Source organism: Tamandua tetradactyla, chromosome 19 (genome assembly GCF_023851605.1).
Source record: "Tamandua tetradactyla isolate mTamTet1 chromosome 19, mTamTet1.pri, whole genome shotgun sequence".
NCBI classification, from domain to species: domain Eukaryota; kingdom Metazoa; phylum Chordata; class Mammalia; order Pilosa; family Myrmecophagidae; genus Tamandua; species Tamandua tetradactyla.
Window position 1 is genome coordinate 5,298,705 of NC_135345.1, and position 19,067 is coordinate 5,317,771.

At 58.5% G+C, this 19,067-nt stretch overlaps 1 protein-coding gene across 1 annotated transcript in view; it reads right to left on the reverse strand.

Annotated features, from left to right (window-relative positions):
• The window catches only part of SORCS2 (sortilin related VPS10 domain containing receptor 2), a 539,078-nt gene that overhangs the window by 191,550 nt on the left and 328,461 nt on the right, over nt 1-19,067 (reverse strand). Inside the window, exon 3 of the mRNA XM_077136335.1 lies at nt 9,466-9,565. Within this exon, the coding sequence (XP_076992450.1) occupies nt 9,466-9,565 (100 nt within the window). The remainder of the gene's footprint in view (nt 1-9,465; nt 9,566-19,067) is intronic.

Sequence of the window (19,067 nt, forward strand, 5' to 3'; positions counted from 1 at the left end):
TGACTAGGCCATTGCTTCTCCAAATGTGATCTGCAGCCTGACTGATACATTCCCTTGGCAGGGACAGCTGGCAGCAACTTCAAATAATTTTGGTAGAGGATCCTGGTGTCCACTGAATCATAGGTTGCCCCAGCTCAGGGGAAGTGGCAGGCTACTCTGATGGAGAGGCCTGTTGCCTTGCAGCCCCCACCAAGGGTGACCAGCAAGCCACTGGCAACTGGGGAGCTGGGTTTCCCTCCCCCAGTGGCCTGCTCACATATTGCCCAATGTGCCAGTTTGAATTTGTAGACCCCAGAAAAGCCATGTCCTTTAATCGTCATTCAATATTGCTGGATGGAACTTTTAGATTGTTCCCATGGAGATGTGACCTACCCAGTTGTGGGTGGTAACTTTTGATTAGATGGTTTGCATAGAGATTTATCTCCACCCATTCCAAATGGGTCTTGATTAGTTTGCTGGAATCCTTTAAAAGAGGAAGCATTTTGGAAAAGGCTGGAGATTCCGAGAGAGCAGAGCCACAACAGAGTGACAGAAACCATGAGAGCCCACATAGCCAGAGACCTTTGGAGACGAAGGAAAACACCCCTGGGGGAGCTTCATGAAACAAGAAGCCTGGAGAGAAAGCTAGCAGATGTTGCCATGTTCACCACATGCTGTTCCAGTTGAGAGAAACCCTGAACATCATCAGCCTCTCTAGAGTGAAAGTAACCTCTTGTTGGTGCCTTAATTTGGACACTTTTATAGGCTTGTTTTAATTGGAATATTTTCATGTCCTTAGAACTGTAAACTTGCAACTTAATACATTCCCCCTTTTAAAAGCCACTCTGTTTCTGGTATATTGCATTCTGGCAGCTTGCAAACTAGAACATCCAGGGATCATACCACCAGGACAGACCTCAATTTGTAAGCATTCAGCAACATGATCATCCCTGTTGGAAAAAATTGATCGCAGAAATGAAAACGGACAAGACATCCCTGCCTCCATGTGCCCCGGAGAGCCACAGCTGTTCCCACCCAGCTCACCTCTTGTTGGGGGGACCCACAGTCTGTGGAGGGAGGATACACTATGCCCTTCTCTGGGCAATTTCTCTTGTGGAGGCCACCCTAAGGATGGCCCAGATCCCGGGGTCCCATGAGGCACCCCAAGGGCAATGGCTGCAGGATTGCTGCACGGAGGGGGGTCACAAGGACCCATAGTCTACCCCACCAAAGACAGCAGGTGCAGATGCAGTCTTGCAGGGCCCAAGACCCAGCGGCACCCTTCACTCCCCCTCCTGGGCTGAAATGCGGTCTCGCACCCATTTCCTGGTCAGCAGGGAGTCCACAGGTCCTCCCAAGGCTGAGAAGAGTGGGTTTGCTGTCAGGGGCATCAGCCCAGGTTCGCGTCCAAAGGCACATCCAGGGAATGACTTGGAAAGACAGGCGGTGGATGGATCCAGTCCTTTCGGGGGCCCGCCTGCAAGGTGGGGGTGTGCCCTGCATGTCACATTAGGTCAGATTCTGGGAGCAGCTGTGGGGGGGACCACGAGACCCCTTTGGGTCCCAGCCAACAGGGCCACACCCTAGCGCCATCCTTCACATCTCATTTAATCCCCCAGCGACTCGACAAGGGGGGTGATCATACACTCCCCACTTTCACTGTGAAACCCGAGGGGGCAAAACTGGGATTCAAATCACCCACAAAGCCAAGTTCTTTCCTTGCCGTCGTTCGGCCCCTTCCTGTGTAGAAAGTTCCTCACCCGCTGCTTCGGCCTGGGCACCAGGAGACTCTGCCCAAACACCGAGAAGAACGATTTCAGAGCAAAATGCAACACAGCCACTTCAGCCTTGAGAAAAGAGGAGGGATAAATGAAACAAACTCCTTGTTGCTTAGAAAACTTCAAAAAAGGTGAGCCCTTGAAGCACAGGAGCAGATTTCTGGGTCTGTGGGTTGCTCTCTGGGCTTCAAAAGCTCCCATCATGGCATTTAGGGGGTCCCTAAATCTCAGCATGCAGCAAGACATCCACGCCGGGTGCTGTGCTCGCTAATGGAGCTCGGTGGTCCAGAGAGCACCTCCCCCCCCAACACATGTTCTCTGAGCAGGTGGGGGCGAGGGGGCTGTAAAGCCCATGAGACCTGGGTTAAAGGTGGCTGTGGCACGGGGTGCACCTGCTGTGATGCCCACTCAGAACCAAAAGGAGGAGAGCCAAAGAATCGGGTGGGCTGCCGGCAGCTGCTGGGGGAAAGGGGCAACACCTCAGGCTGGGTATCACGTTTGTTATGTCAGAAGGCAGGGGGTCTGAGTAAAAGGCAATTCCATGCCCACTAGCTCCTTAGGGATGGACCCTCGCTCTTTCCCCACACCGGAGCATCCCTGCAGCCAAGTGACAAATGCACTGTTAATTCGAAGCAAACATGGCCATTGGAAGCGGCACGGAAGGCCTGGGGCGAGGGCTGCTTGGGGATTGCCAGTTCCCCCAGCTCTCCAGGCATGCTGTGATAATACTAGCTGCCCCAGCCGTGGGCTTCTAGACACAGGATTTCTGATTACTCTGCAGGCGAGACGAAAAATAAAAGGGAATTAATTTTGCGAGACAGGTTGCAAAGCAGTCTCCTAAGAAGCTATAAAGTGCTGCGCGGCCTGTAATTGTTGCTAAATGGACTCCTAATAGCATCTCATCTTCCTGCAAAACCCATCCATTACCAGTAACCGAGGAGAGGCAGTGCAGGGTACTCTCGTGCAGGTGATCCTGCAAATAAAGTTCTGATCCTGCTGGGCACAGGGCAGCCCTGGGAGAAAGCCCCTCCAGGCTGGAGGCCAATGTCGGCCAGTTTTGAGAGCAACCATCTCACTCCTTCCAAACCCCGCAGCAGGCGAGGCTTGGTTTCTCAGGGCCATCAGACCCTCACAGGTTCTGGAAGGCTCGATTCGCTTGTCCTGTTTGCCTCTGCAGCCCGGTGCCTGGGGAGGCATGTAACAGGCTCAGCCTGCATTTGCTGACTAAAGGATTGGATGAAGGGTTCGCCCCCAAAGCACGCCGCCGGGCACAGCGGGACATGTCCATGGCTGTGGGGCAGCTGATGGTTCAGGGAGAGAGCCTGGAGAGCAGGCCGGGGCCCCCGGGAAGACGGCCCACTGCCAGGATGCTGCCCATGTGTCTCTTTCGGAATCCCCTACCCTGCCCCTGCAGAGCCTCCCTGAGGCCAGACCAGGGGAGGCAGAAAGCGGGCACTGGGAGGCGCTCTGCAGAACCTTCACCTCAACCTCCTCGTCTTATGGCGGGGAAACTGAGGCCCCAGGAGGGAGTAGGACCTGCTTAAAGTCGCACAGCCCAGCAGTGGACAGTCCAGGGATTCCACCCTCCGCGAAGTTAGGCAGAGCTGTGCCTGTGTAAATATGGGGAGCCCCTCCTGCTCCCTAGAACTTTGCTGTAGGCATGTGCCTGGGGAGCCCAGGGCATAACAAAGGGTGCTCTGGGATCCAGAAGGCCTGGGTTCGAATCCATTCTCAATGTCAAGTGCAGAGATACTCAAGATATTTACCGAATCCTTATTTCGCCACCTACCAGCTGGGTGACCTGGGGCAAATTGCCGTGTCTCTGAGTCTCTGCTTTTCCATCTGGGTAATGGAGGTGACATGCAACCCCCCAAGACATGAGCCCCACCCCCATCTACAGGAAATCACTGGTGTTTGGTTCCGGCCCAGTGCCCTGCACCCAGTCGGTACCCACTGGGGAGGCACAGAATGAATCCAGAAACAGCGAATGAGTGAATAACTTCATGTGATAGTGGAAGGAAACATTTGCTTTATAGTAAATTGACAATCTCCTTCTTTGAAGGGGCCCATCCCCTCCCAGATCCTGCTGCTCCCTTATCTCCTGAGTCTTTTGAGTTCGAAGAACATGCATGATTGAGGAGACGCATCCATCAGTGCAACACAGCCACTCCCCACAGCTGCCCAGAGATCCCAGCACAGCTGCTCCTGCTCCTAGGACCAGCCCTTGACCCCTGACCCTTCCCCTCTCCTTTAACCAGCCCCTGTGCCTTGCTCATCATGGCCTCCAATCAGCTGGACTTCTGCTTCTAAATACCCTAACCCTGAGTCAGGGTAAGCTCCTACCCACTGCCACGGCCCCAGGGAAAGGCCTCGGTCATGCCGAGAGTACTTTACACATATTAGCTCACGCCATCCTTAGCCAGCTATCGTAACCCACTCTACAGATGAAGAAACTGAGGCACAGAGAGATGGGGTACCATGCCCCCAGCTGCACAGCCCGTGGATGGAGGAGGCTGCAGCCCCAGGGCTACACGCTGCCCCGGACTCTCTGACCCTCGGTCGCAGTGCCTCTGGCCATGCCCTTCCAGGAAAGCAGGTCTGTTCCCAGCTCCATTCTGTTAGTGGCCAGTCCTCATCTTCATTCTGGAGAGACCTCCAGGTGTCGGGGTTGCTGCAGGGAAGTACGCGCTGCCTGGCAAGTTCAGACAAACAAATTTCTGCCCTCCATCACTAATTGTTCTCCATCACTAATAATTAATTTGTTCTTCAAACACAGACAGGTGTGGGCTGGCAATGCAAACAGGCAGCAGCCAGATGGGCTCCTGGGGAGCGGGGCTGGCCTGGAGCCATGCCTGAGGGGACCCACCAACTCCTGACCATCAAGTTTGCAGACGGCTGCTAACAAGAGGGGCTCTGGCCTCTTTGAGGGGTACTGAGCCCAGTCACTTCCCTAAGCATTTGCCAGGTAGCAGCACAGGCAGGTTGAGAAGCTGCCCCAGGTGGCAAAGCCGGTGGGGAGCAGAGCTGGGACTCAACCCAGGCAGAGCCCGCCGTATTCTAGCAGGAGGAGCCAAGGGGTCAGCCTCAGGTGCCCCCGCTCTCCAGCCCATGAATCCCCTCCCAACTTCATCCCACCTCCAGTACCCGCCCATCTGCCCGTCCGAGCCCCTCAGTGCCGCCCTGGGCCACAGCCCACCCTCACTGGTCTTTCTGTCCTGCCTCCGACGCACATGGCATGTCCCCCAGCCTGAGGGGCTGAGAGCAGCGGTCCTTGCCTAGGTGGGCTTCCGCCTCAATTCCAGGGCGTGCAGGGGGTGGCCTTCAGGGGGAGGGTCAGCGCAGTCCCCAGGTGGGGACAGAGCAGCGGCATAGGTGGAGACTGTTCTGGAAGCCTGGCCCCTGCCTGCCTCTGTTACTTTGCTCCCACTTTTGGGGTCTGCGTGTTAGAAGGAGAAGGACCCGTGGGCTGGGCTTGGGGCCACAGGGAGGGGCCTGGGGTGCCAGGTCCACCCGTGCACCCTCGGGACAGACGCTGTATTAGTTTTCCTGCAGCTCCACGACACATTACTACAAACAGTGGCTTCAAACCACATAAATGGATTAGTGTTCTGGAGCTCAGATATCGAAAATCAAGGTGTCAGGAGGGCTGATTCCTTCTGGAGGCTCCAGCGGAGATGTCCCCTTGCCTTCTTTGGCTTTTAGAGGCCACCTGCCTCCCTGGGCTTTCCCGGCACTGCTGTGACCTCTGCTTCCCTCGTCACGTCTCCTTCTCCGACTCTGCCCCTGTGATGACGTTGGAGCCACCTGGAGAGCAAAGTCCCATTGGCCATAAATGGTGTCATTAGGACGTGAACATACTTGGGGGAGGGTTGCATTATTCTCCCAACCACAGATGCTAAGATGATCTTTCTAAAATGGCCATCTGAGGGGCCCCCTCCCTGCCTGGCGCCGCCATGGCTCCTGCCCTTACGTTGGACTCCTCCAGGCCCTGAGAACCTGGGGGCTAACTGCCCTCCTCGAGGCGGGGGAGTCTGTGTTTATGGAGGTAACTGTAAGTGAGCCCTGCCCGGAACTCAGCTGTCTAGGTCTCCCTCAGTCATCACCCCATTTATAGGTGGGCTCCAGGGGCTCAAAGAAATGAGGGACCCCCCTGAGGTCTGGTTGGGACGTGATGGGGCAGGACCAAGGATGATGTCCCCAACCATTCTGCAAACGCAGAGCCCAAGCCCAAGCAGTGAAGGAGATTGGGCTCCAGCTGCTCACAGGTCCTGCCCAGCAGGTGGGACAGGGCGCTCCCTCCCCAGGTACCTTCCAGCACCCCTGCAGCTTCTCCCAGGTGGGCCAGGCAGTTGAGGAGGCAACCACATTGATTCAGCAGGACCCACTGCTGTTTAGGGCATTCATTCACTTCCTCATTTATCCCACCCCAGTAATGCTGGCTGAGCCCTATGCTGGCCCCAGGACCCTGTCAGAGCCAGCCCTCTACACTGTGATAGTTCCAGACGAAATGTACCAATTGTCCCAGCTCTGAGATGAAGCATGGACTGAGTGAGCATCTCCGAGCAGGCATGGCCTGCCTGAAAGGAGTGCGGCCTCCCCCTGCGCTCCCCCTGCGCTCTCCCTGCCCTCCCCCTGCCCCCGCTCCCACGCCATGCTGTGCAGAAGCAGCTCTGCCAAGTGCACCAAAGCTCAGCCACAGCCAGGGCTGCGTCCCTAGCCCAGTACATTGCAAGATTTGGTTGCCTGGCTCTCCATGCCAGCTGGCCAGTCCAGGAGACCCCCCCTTCGCTTAGAAGCCCCCTTCAATGAGCCCCGGGTGGTATCGCCCCATCTCATTTACCCTCCCAGCCATTCTGCAAGGAAGGGGGATGGCCCCACTTCACAAACCGGGAAACGGAAGTGCAGAGAATCAGGTGCCCTGGCTGCAGGCTGGTCCGTGTGGACATGGGTCTGTCTGAGCTCCTGCTGGCCTGCCAGCCTTCCCGTAAAGCCCCACTGCCCTGGTGGGCCTCGGCAACTCCCCACTTCCACCCCGCTACTGCCGCTTCTGCTCCTTCTCACTTCCAAGCGTGCACATGCATGGGGCAGCCCAGGAGCCGCTTCACATCCCAGAGTGCTTGGGACCTGCCCGGCTGGTCACCACAGGGGCCCTTGGTGCTGTGGCAAGCTTGGGGCAGGTGGGGGAGGCCACAGACTGGGCCGGCAGGAAGCCAGGGGCTGCGCCTGGAGGTGGCGGCTCAGCTCCCTCTGCCTGCTGCAGGCTGGAACCTGGGATTAACAGGGGGCCCTTTGTCTGCATCAGTTCTGGCTCCCGGTGGCCCCCCTTTGTCTCTTGTCTGAATCGTGGGGACCCCAGGGAGAAAGTGTTAGGGATTCAGGGGGCCTGTCTGTGCTCCTTCCAGCAAATGATAGCCTCTGGGCTGGACAGCAGCCTCACGCTCTGGGGCCCAGCTGTGTGGCCCAGGCACTGGCCAGTGAGCTGCTTGGGTATTTCCTGCCAGCAGAGGGGACCGCAGCATCTCAGAGAGGGAGACGGCCCACGGAAGGCCATGAACTCATGGCAGAGTCAGGATTTGCATCCAGTCTGGTCCTTTATGAGCACCGGGCTCTTCCTTCTACCAGATGGAGCTGAGGAGGGAGCAGGGTCCTATGGGAGCTGAGGAGGGAGCAGGGTCCCATGGGAGCTGAGGAGGGAGCAGGGTCCCACGGGGGCTGAGGAGGGAGCAGGGTCCCATGGGGCTGAGGAGGGAGCAGGGTCCTATGGGAGCTGAGGAGGGAGCAGGGTCCCACGGGGGCTGAGGAGGGAGCAGGGTCCCATGGGGGTTGAGGAGGGAGCAGGGTCCCATGGGAGCTGAGGAGGGAGCAGGGTCCCATGGGGGCTGAGGAGGGAGCAGGGTCCCACGGGGGCTGAGGAGGGAGCAGGGTCCCACGGGGGCTGAGGAAGGAGCAGGGTCCCACGGGGGCTGAGGAGGGAGCAGGGTCCCATGGGAGCTGAGGAGGGAGCAGGGTCCCATGGGAGCTGAGGAGGGAGCAGGGTCCCATGGGGCTGAGGAGGGAGCAGGGTCCCATGGGGGCTGAGGAGGGAGCAGGGTCCCACGGGGGCTGAGGAGGGAGCAGCGTCCCACGGGGGCTGAGGAGGGAGCAGGGTCCCACAGCGCACAGCAGGACAGGGACAAAGCTGTGAGTTTGGGGGATGGCCCCGCAACGCCAGGTCTCCACTCCACAGCCAGCCAGGTCAAAGTTACAAACCAGGCCTCTGACCCAGGGAACTGGAAACACAGCACAAATGAAAAATCCAACCCAAAACAGGCCAAATAAACTGAAACACCCTTCAGGAGAACGCAGCAGCTTCCGGCTCCCTCGTCACTCACTCCACCACAAGGACCTTCAGCTTTGGAGGCACAGAAAACTGGGCTCACACCCAGGGTTCCCCCAGAAGCTGTGGGCTTGGAGAAGTCTGGCCTCCTGCCTCAATTTTCTGCCCTGGAAAATGGGACAATGACAGCTTCTTCCTTGGCTGTGGTGGGGTGGGGTGAAGACACACGTGTGGAGCCCAAGGAGGAGCTCCAGAAGGGGGCAGGGGCTGCATAAGACCAACCCACTCCCTCCCTTTACCCCTGAGACCCTCCTTTTCAGGAGGGTACCTGAGTCCACAGGAAATTGTTGTCCACCTCCCCGCCAGCAGCTCCCCCCACCCCACATTCCAATTCTGCCACTCAGGAGCTGTGACGAGCGGCAACAGTCACATTTCACCTGTAAGGATGCCACCCAGTTGAAACTGCAGCAGAGAAGGGCAAAACAGGCCTTCCTGAGGCCCCTTCCAGTGCCCATGACCAATCCATATGCCCCTGGACTCTGCAGAGCCTGCCAAGTTCAAGGACAGCGATTCCTCCAAGCCCACTAACCTGCCGTCTGTGTAACCGTGATGGCCCTTGCACGCCATCTGCCATGGCAAGCCCCTTTCCCAGAAGCTCAACGGGTGCACAGAGCTGCTGTCCTTTGCAGAGCCTCCTGAGCTCTGGTGCCCATGTGCAGGCGACAGGCCAGCCACCAGGCTGGGGCTCCAGTACCCAAACCCTGTCCATGATTTGCAGTACGAGATGCGGGTCCACCCCCAGCTTCATATGGGGAAACCGAGGCCCAGAGACGTGAGCGGGACTCGAACCCAGGTCCGTCTGACTCCCTGTCTGGGACTCAAGCTGCTTCCCAGTGAATGGAGTCAGCATGTGGGGGGCCCGTCTCCTCTCGGGTGCAACCTCTGACCTTGCTCTGCCTGCAGAGGTGGGTCTGGGGTGTGAGCACACAGGGCGCAGCAGGGGGGGGCCCCGAAACGCCAGGTCTCTCCACAGCCAGCCGGGTCAAAGTTACAAACTGGGCCTCCGACCCAGGGAACCAGAAATGCAGCGCGAATGAAAAGTCCAACCCAGAACAGGCCAAATAAACTGAAACGCCCTTTGGGAGAACGCAGCGGCTCGTCTCCCCTTCTGGAGTGGCGTCCGGCTTGGGGAGAAGACAGAAGCGTCCTGGAGGAGACATGCAGCCTCTCGCCCAGGGCCACTGACCATTTACGATGCCCATCAAAATGGCTTGAGACAGAACTGGCGCGGGCAGAGAGCTGGGAGTGGACGTGTCCCCCACGTCCGCCGGGGCCCGGGGGCAGGGAGCAGGCCCAGGCTGGGCTCTGGGCACCTGGGGACCCGGCACCTACCTTCCTCTTGTTGGTCGGGCAGATGTAGAAGTTGTCGATGACAGTGGTGACGCCAGGCTGCAGGGTGAGTTTGGTGTAGGTCGTCCCGAAATCAGAAGACCTGAGGGAACAGGACAACCGGTGTCAGCCACCCCTCCCCGCCCCAGGGTGACCTGCTTATCAAACAAGCATGAGTCAGCATGGGGGGGTCCACAGATCCCCCCCACTCAGCCCTCGGCCCCCCAGGTGATGTGTGTCTCTGGGTGACAGGCGGGGAGAGCGGGGATTCGAACCCAGGTCCCCCAGATTCCCAGGCCCAGCCAGCCTCCGGCTCCAGAGGGTCCTCCCGGAAGCTTCTACAGTACGACGTTGTGCCCCTGTTTAAGTCCCCCCCAGATGAGAGCTCCATCTCTGTTGCAAAGGCCTCATGTGTGCAGGTGCGGTGGGACCCCCACTTCTGACCCACAGCAGCCCCGAAAGGCACCGTTCCGAGGCCCACTGCCCAGATGCACAGGCAGACGCTCGGGCCATAACCAGGCAGCCAGGCCTGTTACGTGGCACGGGGTAGGGCCTGGAAAGCGTGAGGCTGACGAAAGAAGCCAGACACGGATATCGTACAGTTTCACTTATAGGAAATATAGAGAATAGGCAAATGCACAGCGACAGAAAGCAGATAAGAGGCGACCAAGGGCCTGCGGCAAGGGGAATGGGGAGTCATCGCTATGTGGGTGCAGAGTGTTGGGGGTGCTGAGAACGTTTCGGTAATAGATGGTGGTGACGGTAGCATGGCATTGTCGATGCCACTGATTTGTACACTAAAACATGGCTGAAATGGGAAATTTTATGTGATTGTGTATGTTACCACGATAAAACAAAAAAAAAGAGTTCCCATCTGAAATCACTCGCTAATAAATGGCCGACTCAAGGTTGGAACTCTGGCCGTCCATGCAAAGCTGACGCCTGTTTGCTGGACAGGACCTCTGCCCACGGTGCCAAGGCTCCCTGCCACAGCCGGTCCGTGCCTCCTCCTCTGCATCGGGTGCTCCCCAGGGCACCACCCCCTCTGCCCGCCTGGCACAGGACCTCAGGGACCTCCACCGGCTGCTGGGAATCCTACCCACAGCCCCGGACCATCTGTAAGTGGCTTCGTCCCCACTCAGGGCAGGGAGCTCCTGCCTCTGAGTGCCATCGGGAGACCCCAGCCGACCCTGTCCTCATCTGTACCCTGAGAGGGAGGCAGGTGAGACCTTCAGCCCTAAAGCACCCCAGCTGAACAGAAAGAACAAGAGGGTGGGTGGGGGGGAGCCACCCAAGACAACTGCGCAGCTGCTGTTTGAGCAGCCACATATGGGGACGTTGAATTATTCTACATTGAGGCTCCAAGCACCGGTGAGCCAAAGCACCTTATTACTGCACCACTTAAATTGTGCTGTCGTTGCCACCCTGCCCGGGCCACGTGCTGGGGAACCGGCCGGGAGGGGCAGCTTTCTCTACTCCAGCCCCAGTAACCGTGCCAGGTCTGGAAGTGCGAGATCCAGAAATTTGTGCGCCAAGGAGCTGTTAGCACTTGTCTTGCTATCTTCTGACGGGCTGAGCAGAGACCTGGGGGGCAAGGGATCGCATGCCCTCCTACAGAGTGCCTGCTGCCCGTGGTACCCGGCAAGCCCCCCACCCCCCATCCCCGGTATCTAATCACCCCAAGAGCTGAGGGCAGGAAGCTGAGCTCAAAGAGCTCATGAGAGAGAGAGAGGGACTCAGGCTGGAATCCAGCTCCCGGCTCGGGGGCTCCCAGTCCCAGGCGTGTGTCAGATGAGGACGGGCTCCTGTTCTAACTTGCACCCTAATTGCTGTGTGCTCTGGGCAGCCCCCTTACCTTCTCTGGGCCTGGTTTGCCAGTCAGCACCACGAGGGGTTGGGCGAGGTGTCTCAGCCCTGCCCACCCGGGGTGCACTGGGGGGCTGTGGGGGAGGTGGGAGCTGCACTCACATAAGCACCCCACCTGGAGCTTGTGCATTCCATTCCCTAACACATCCTTAGTGGTTTCGGCACGGATGTGTATCTCCTTCTAAATCTTCAAGGGAAACTGAGGCTCCAGGGGATGGGCCATTTGACCATCTGGGGCTTAGAGTTCTCTGAGCCCAGAGGCCAGGACAGAGGTCCTGCCCCCACCCCCACTCCCAGGACGTCCCAGCACGGCCCCCGCAGGCGTACACTGGGGCAGGGAGGACCCCCTGGGCCTCACTGGGGTTGGAGTTCCTGGCTGGACAGAACAAAGGAACAGCCTTGTGGAGGTGCGATTGGACAAGCGCTTATCTCAAAACCCCAGAGAATTTATTTTCTTTGGGATGGAGGGGCAAAAGCCCATTAGCAGGGATTGATTCAGAGACCCAGAACATTCCAAGGCCCCTGCAGAACAAATGGCTGTTTAGGAGCAGGGGAGGGGGACAGCTTTCTCCACCCCAGCCCTTCCCTCTCCTGGAGCTCACCGAGCCAGCTCAAGACTAGGTGAGTTCTGCCTCTCAGACACCCCTATCTGTCCTTCCCCTCCATCCCCAGACCCCTCCCAGTGCCCCTCATGCCTGGCCAGGATCCTGCTGCCAGAGCTGCCCACTCAGCACCTACCAGGTGGGCCCAGAGCAGGGAGCAAGCCAGCCAAAGCTCTGCGGTCCAGAAGTGGGGGGCTAAATCATGTGCCCCATGAATGGCATGTTCAAGGCTGAATCCGAGGGGGGGCAGGCAGTTACCACGGTGAGTGATGCTGCAATGGGAACGTCCAAAGTGCCTGGAGAGGCTCAGGGAGTTAAGCAGGCCAGGGCTCAGGGCGCCCACCTCCATCGCCACATCCAACCCATCACCAGCCTGAGGACACATCTTCCTGAATCCTTACATTCCATCCCACTGTCTTGGTTGCCTGCTTCCCTGCTGGCCCAGGCCCTTATCCTTTCCCCTCCCCACAAGGAGGGCCTGGGGGCTGCCGAGGCCCCTCCCTCTTCTCTAAGGCAGGGAGGGCGTCCCCAAGCAGAGGCTGCGTGTTCGCTGTGGCTACTACAGCAGGAGCCCCCATGTCCAGCACCTCCAAACGGGACCCGTTTGTATTACCTTATGGTTCTGGGGGTGAAGGCTGCACAGGGTCTTTGAGAGGTAAAAGCAGGGGGTGGCAGGCTGCCTCCTTCTGGAGGCTCAGGGAAGAATGCTCTCAGTCTGGAGTCTGCCCACATTCCTTGGCTCCTGGCCCCCTCCGCCACCTTCAGCGTGTACGCCCCGACCTCTGCTTCCTTCCTTGCATCCTGTAAGGGCCCTGAGATGACATCAGGGCCCCCAATAACCCAGGATCATTTCCCACCTCGAGATCCTTCCCTCAATCCCGTCTTCCTCTGCTGTGGAAGGTCCCCCTTCACTGGCTCAGGGACTGGGACGGGGCATCTTTGGGGGCCAGTGGTCAGCTGACCACGAGTGGCCTTTGGAGCCAGGTTGAGGTACTGCAGAAGCAGGAGCGGGACCACCTAGAGCCGGCTGATTGGCTGGAGTAGGGAGTGACAGAGGGGCCGGGGCTGGGGGGTAGCAGAGGTGGGTGGGGGTGCAGGGGCACGCGAGGACCCCAGGACCTGGGGAAACTGTTTCCCACACAGCAGCTGCCTGCCCGTGTGGCCACTGAGCCCTTGAGATGCAGCTGATTCATCCAAATCGAGGCAACTGTGAGTGCAAAGAAGACTCTGGGTCGAAGACACAGTATGAAAGGAGAACATGGACTAACTCATCGATGCTTTTTGAAATGATAATATTTTGGATATACCGAGTTAAATAACAAAAAGCATTCTAATCAATTTCACCCATGCCATTTGCTTTTTAATGTAGGTGCTGGAACGTTTCAAGTCACCCAGTGGCTCACGTACTTCATGGACAGTCCTGGTCTCGACCAGAGGCTTTAGGTGGCACCATCTGTGTGGACCAGTGGAATGGGTAGGTACATGCTTAGAGGGCGCTGGCTGGGCAGGTGACGGGAGGACAGAGGGGTGCATGGCCATGGGGGAGGAGCTGTGGGGAGGGACGAGGCGCCAGGTGGGGGCACAAGGTGAGGGTGACACTGCTAAGAAGGGGCTCAGCCTGGGGGCAGGGAGTCGGGGCACCCCCTTGGTGAGAAGCAGGATCATGGGGTGCCTCCCAATGCACCCCACTGGGTGGAGGTCAGAGACGTCAGGGACCCGGACCCCTGTGCACTCATCGGCTCTGACCAGCCTCCTTCCCAGGCACCTTCCCTGCTCCTTCCCGCTGTGAGCCCAGAAGGATGCAGGGGAAACGGGCTGGTTCTGGGCAAGGGGGCCAGGGGTGGCACGTGACACCCAGCACAGGAGACCCGGCTCCCCACTGCTGCTGACACGCTGAGGGTCCCAGGCAGATCCCCTAGGAATAAAAGACTGTGGCCACTCCCCGTGCTCTGGCTGCTGCTGGCTGGCCTGGCATCCCCTGCTGAGGGCAGTCATGCCACAGGGGGTCTGGGAGCAGGAAGCCTCGTGCCTGGACCCCGTTTCCTGGTGGGCAACTTGACCTCTGTATTTTACTGCACGGTTTCCTCCCGCCACCTCCTTCTGGAACGAGTCTGGCCATGTCGCTGTACAGCGAAGGTTTCTTCCCAGGAACAAACTGGGAGATGACCACCGGCTTTGTCCCTGGAGGAGCTGGGCAAGCCTGTGCACAGGGGAGGGAGTGTCATCACCCACCGGGGACCCCTCCCGACAGCAGCCACTGCTGGGCCTGTCTCGGTGGGTCCCAAATGCGGGCAGGGAAGGGAGGAGGATGTTGTGCTGTGAATCATCCCATGGGGAGAGAGTGCAGGGCACTGCAGACGCCCAGCCGGCCAGCGAAGGACAGGTCCGAGCACAGGACCAAACCAGAACCTACCACCACCTCGTCCCGACGCCTGCCCAGAGGACCTGCTCCCCGTGGGCCAGGCAGTCACTGAGAGCACCCAGGCCTCTGCAGGCTGGCACAGGACAAGTTGCCACGGGACGCGTGGGGATCAGATTTAAGCATGCCGGTGCCGGCACCAACACCCAGTGAGTCTAACCCCTTCCCCACTCCTCGGCTGCTGATCTAGTGGTCCCCGAGCCTGCCTGCACGGAAAGACTCCCCCTTTCATCTTGGAAGGGCCTCAAAGTCCCTGGTGCGAGCTTGGTGCCAGAGAGGGAGGAGGTAGAAGGGAGGAGGGAGAGAGAGGAGGGAAGGGGAGGAGGGAGCACGGAGCGAGGAAGAGGGAGGAGGGATGGACACAGTCCTCATGGAGCACTTCCTCTGTGCCAGGCTGTCCCCTGGGCCCCAAGCCCAGCACTCACCATCCACGTTCCACTGCCCCCAGCAGCTCAGAGCGCGGCCACTCCAATCTACGTTCATGCAAATTATATCAATTAAAAAAAAAACAGTCTAAATATGGGCAAACAGAAACACGGAAGGCAAGTACAGTTGGGAAATTGCTCTCTGCAAATCGGCAGCTTAATTGTTGCATGTTTGTATATATTCGCTTCCTGAAAAATGATTTAATTAAATCATTTCCAAGCTCTATAATTATTTCATGGCGGGTGCTTACGTGTGGCTCCCGCCCCCTCCTCGGGCGGACGAGCCCCCAGCTCTTCCCCCCCTACCACTTGCTTACCTGGAAAGCTGCACAGGTGTGAAGGCAGCACCCACCTGCACAGCTGACACAGGCAGGCCCCTGCAAACACGTGGCCTTGGGCGAGTGTGGACCTCTTTGAGACTCAGTTTATCTATTGTATAAAGAGTCAATAACTGCTGGGAGGGTTTGAGAGGAAGTGATGGCAACCGTTGGCAAGTAGCAGCACCCCAAAGGGAAGCCACTACTCCCCCAAATCTCTCATCACTCGCAGTGGGGACCACCGTCTGCCATGGCGACCCATAGCTGTGTGTATCCGTGACGTGTGTTCCCTAATAATGACAATTACAAGCACCAGCATTTGTTCTGCGCTTTACAGTTTCTGTAACCCCTTGAGTAGCTTCCCACGTCCACTCCGGAGGGTAAGTACCAATACTCGCACTTTACATACTAAGAACCAATACTCACACTTTACGTACTAAGTACCAATACTCGCACTTTACGTACTAAGTACCAATACTCGCACTTTACGTACTAAGTACCAATACTCACACTTTACGTACTAAGTACCAATACTCGCACTTTACGTACAGCTAGGAAAGAGACTGGCCCAAAAATCACACAGGGGAGGGCTCATGCTCATCCCTGTCCCCGCGAGCCTGGCCTGGGACCGGGCCGGGGATGTCCCCTCTCAGCTGAGTCAGTTCTGCGGTTGGCTGGGTTCAAGGTCAGGGGCGGCTGCACGGCGTGGGGGGAGCTGGAGGTGAACACCCCAGAGGAGGAGGCTTTGAGCTGCTGGAGCTTCCTAATCAACCTCCTGGGACCAGCAGAGGGAAACGGAGTCAAGGAGACTCCTGTCAAGTCCTTCAAGAACTGTGGAACGTGGCTGGAGACTCCGAGTGTGACCTGCTGCGGGGGGGGGGGGGAAATGAAGAAAGGGCCATGAAACGCAACTTCCCTTTGGGGAGTGACGGATGTTGGCAGAGTCCCAGATACACTGCTCACGGCAATGACAGCGCAAAGGATGGACGGCCAATGCCCACGGTGAGGGAGGGGGCTGGGGCGAGAGACCCTCCACGCGTGGTCGACATGGAAACCTCTCGGGAGGGGGGCACGCGATTGCATGAAACTTCCCCACCACATCCGCCCTCCCACTTTGAAGTGAGGACACGGAGGTTCAAGGGGTATTGAGAAACTGGTCTGAGATGGCGCAGCAGCTGAACAGAACGCTCTGTTGTAAGTCCAGGTGGGGTATCCCCAGCTGTCTTCTCTGCTGCACCCCAGCCAGTCCCACCACTCCTAGAGGGTCCTGCCATGGCCCGGCACCCATCCTGCACACCTGTATCTTCTGGCTCCTCTTCCCACTCTTGCAGAGTCTGGAGGGCAGCTGCAAAGGTCTCGAGCACGTCGGCCCCTGGACAAGGCCGTGGCCAAGCCCACCGAAGGTCTGTGCTATTCCCTGCGCATTCCCACCCTGGCAAAGGACTTCTTTTTGACTCAAGCCCACCTCAAATCTGCCCAGGCAGTGCCAAGAGGGTCAGGGGTAGGGGGGCAGCAGGGGACTCCAGACTTTCCATGCACAAGTTCACAGGAGGCCCACCCACCACAGCCACTGCGGGACCTGTGCCCACCTCTCCCCGTCTATCTGTGACTCCCCATCCATCACACGTGTGGCTTCTGGGGGGCTGCCGGGGTCTCATGGGTGCACTGGTCCCTCTGATGCCATGAGGCTGGCTGGCAGATCTTTCCAGAATGGAGCCGGGCTTGGCAGGGGCTAATCCCGGACACAGCCCCTGTGTGTCCCCCACATACCTGCAGGCTTCACCTGCCAGTGTGAGACTAGGTACTTGGCATTGGGGCAGATCCACTGCAAGCCACCCCCCCCCTTGCTTGCAGCTGCACCTCATTCACCCCATACCGAGGGTCCCGTCCTTGTGAATCCTGAGCTAAGGGAGCTGCGTTGCTCAGGGCTCCATTTCGACAAGCCTGCCCTGAGCGCCTGCTGTGTCCCCAGCTTTGTGCCCAGCGGGACCCACAGAAAGGCCACGCAGTTTATGGGCCCCACTGCCTGGAGCCAGTACTGATATCAAAACAATTCCACACTAGCTAGGAAGAGGGGCCGCCCACACTTCCAGTGTCCCCTCCACACGACACCCACCATTGTCTGGGACCTGGTGGCCTTCAGGGAGCCAGTGGCCAGTGGGCTGGACCTGGAGCAGTGGACGCTTGAAATGCAGCCCCAGTACAGGCTCCCCTGGGAAGAAGGTGCTGTCGGGCGTGGAAGAAAAAGCCCTCAAGCGCCCCTCGCCAAGGATGAGGGGGCAGGGGGAGGCAGGGGGTGGTCCCGACCAGGGCAGGAGGAGCGTAGAGCTCTGGGCAGAGGCCAGGCTGGCCAGGGGCAGAGACACAGAGAAGGGGGCCCAGGAGGGATGCGGATGATGGTATGTATAAATAATCCCGAGGTACAGAGCAGCCCGGCCCCGAGCACCGCCCCCTCTGCGGGGCTGCCTCCACCCACAGGCCGGGACACGGTGTGTCTTACCCCAGGTAACCCCCACAGCCACCCACAGACTCTCTTCCTGGCACAGGCAAGGAAACCGAGGCCTAAGGAGGGGAGGTCAGTTGCCTGGGGTCCCTACAGGCAATGTCGAGGCAATGCAGCTCAGATGCTAAATTGTGCACCTGCCACCAGCTTCTGGCTGGGTGGCAAGGAAGGGTTGCCACGTTTCTGGCTGTTTTATTTCTGGAGGCATTTATTTGTTTGTTTGTTTATTTCATGGGCAGGCACCAGGAATCGAATCCAGGTCGCCGGCATGGCAGGTGAGAATTCTGCCACTGAGCCACCACCACACCACCCTCCAGAGGCTTTTAAATAACACCCTTAGCCACTTAGCAGTGGCTCTGCTGACCCATTTGGGCTGCATGAGACCCCGGGTGCCCTCAGTGTCCCAGATGTTCGGGTAGAAGGTGAGCTGCCTGCTTGGCAACTGGGGCCTTATAAACCCCCAGGAGATGCCCCTGGTCTAATGGCTGCTCTTGCCAGCCCTGGGCTGGGCACACATCCAAAAGCTGCCCTCCCACCCCACAGCAGCGGGAGAAGGCAGGGCCGGCAGGGAGCAGGGGCAGGGAACGGAGGTGTAAGCCCTCCCGGCTGCTCCGGACGCCGAGGTGAGAGGCTGCTGCAGTGTCTGGCGTCCTGTTGGGACTTGGTGAGAAGCTGCAGGAGCTCAGCCAGGACATGGGCCCCTCTGCTTTCAGGGTCAATGGGGGAAATGGGCCCAGGCTGGGCTCACGGCCGGGCCGAAGTGGGTCTGGGGTGATCCTGGCCTGGTGGGGGACACAGAGGGGTCAGGAGAAAAGCAGCACTGTGGACAGGACACAGACACCTGCCACGGGTGGGGTAGGCTGGCTACAGCCCAGGATGAGAGTCTGCCTGAGTCTAACTTCCTTCTCTGGCTGCCCAGGGTGAATCCCACCAGCCCATGTGCTCTCTCAGGGAACCCCTCCCCCCCAATCTGGAAGGATGCCAGCTTATTCTAAAGTCCCAAGGGTCGTTTCAAATAGGAACCACCCAGACAAAATAGGGCAAATAAGCACCCAAACTGAACAGGCCAGATAGCACACATCCAAAGAGCTCCCCAGTCAGCGGCAGCCTCACCGGACATGGGTGCGCTGTGAGCTCGTGGCCGGAGCAGAGCAGAGTGGTCCAGGCACGAGAGCAGAAAGAGAGCCCGAGGCGAGGGCCGCCGGGTTCAGGAGACTGGGCCCAGCTTCAGCGACCTTTGGGACCTGCAGTCCATCCACAGGTAAACCCCTGAAATTTAGCACTCTGCACAAAATAAAATCCCACCCATTGCATGCCGATACATCTGCAACTCTTAGAATCACTTAGAAATAATGGACAAGAACTAAAAACAGCTACTAGGAAGACAAAAAGAAGGCAAGGAAAAGGCTGGTCCCTTTGCTGTGCGCTGCGTTCTTGTCCCTCTGTCCAGACCTCATCCAAACGGGGACATGT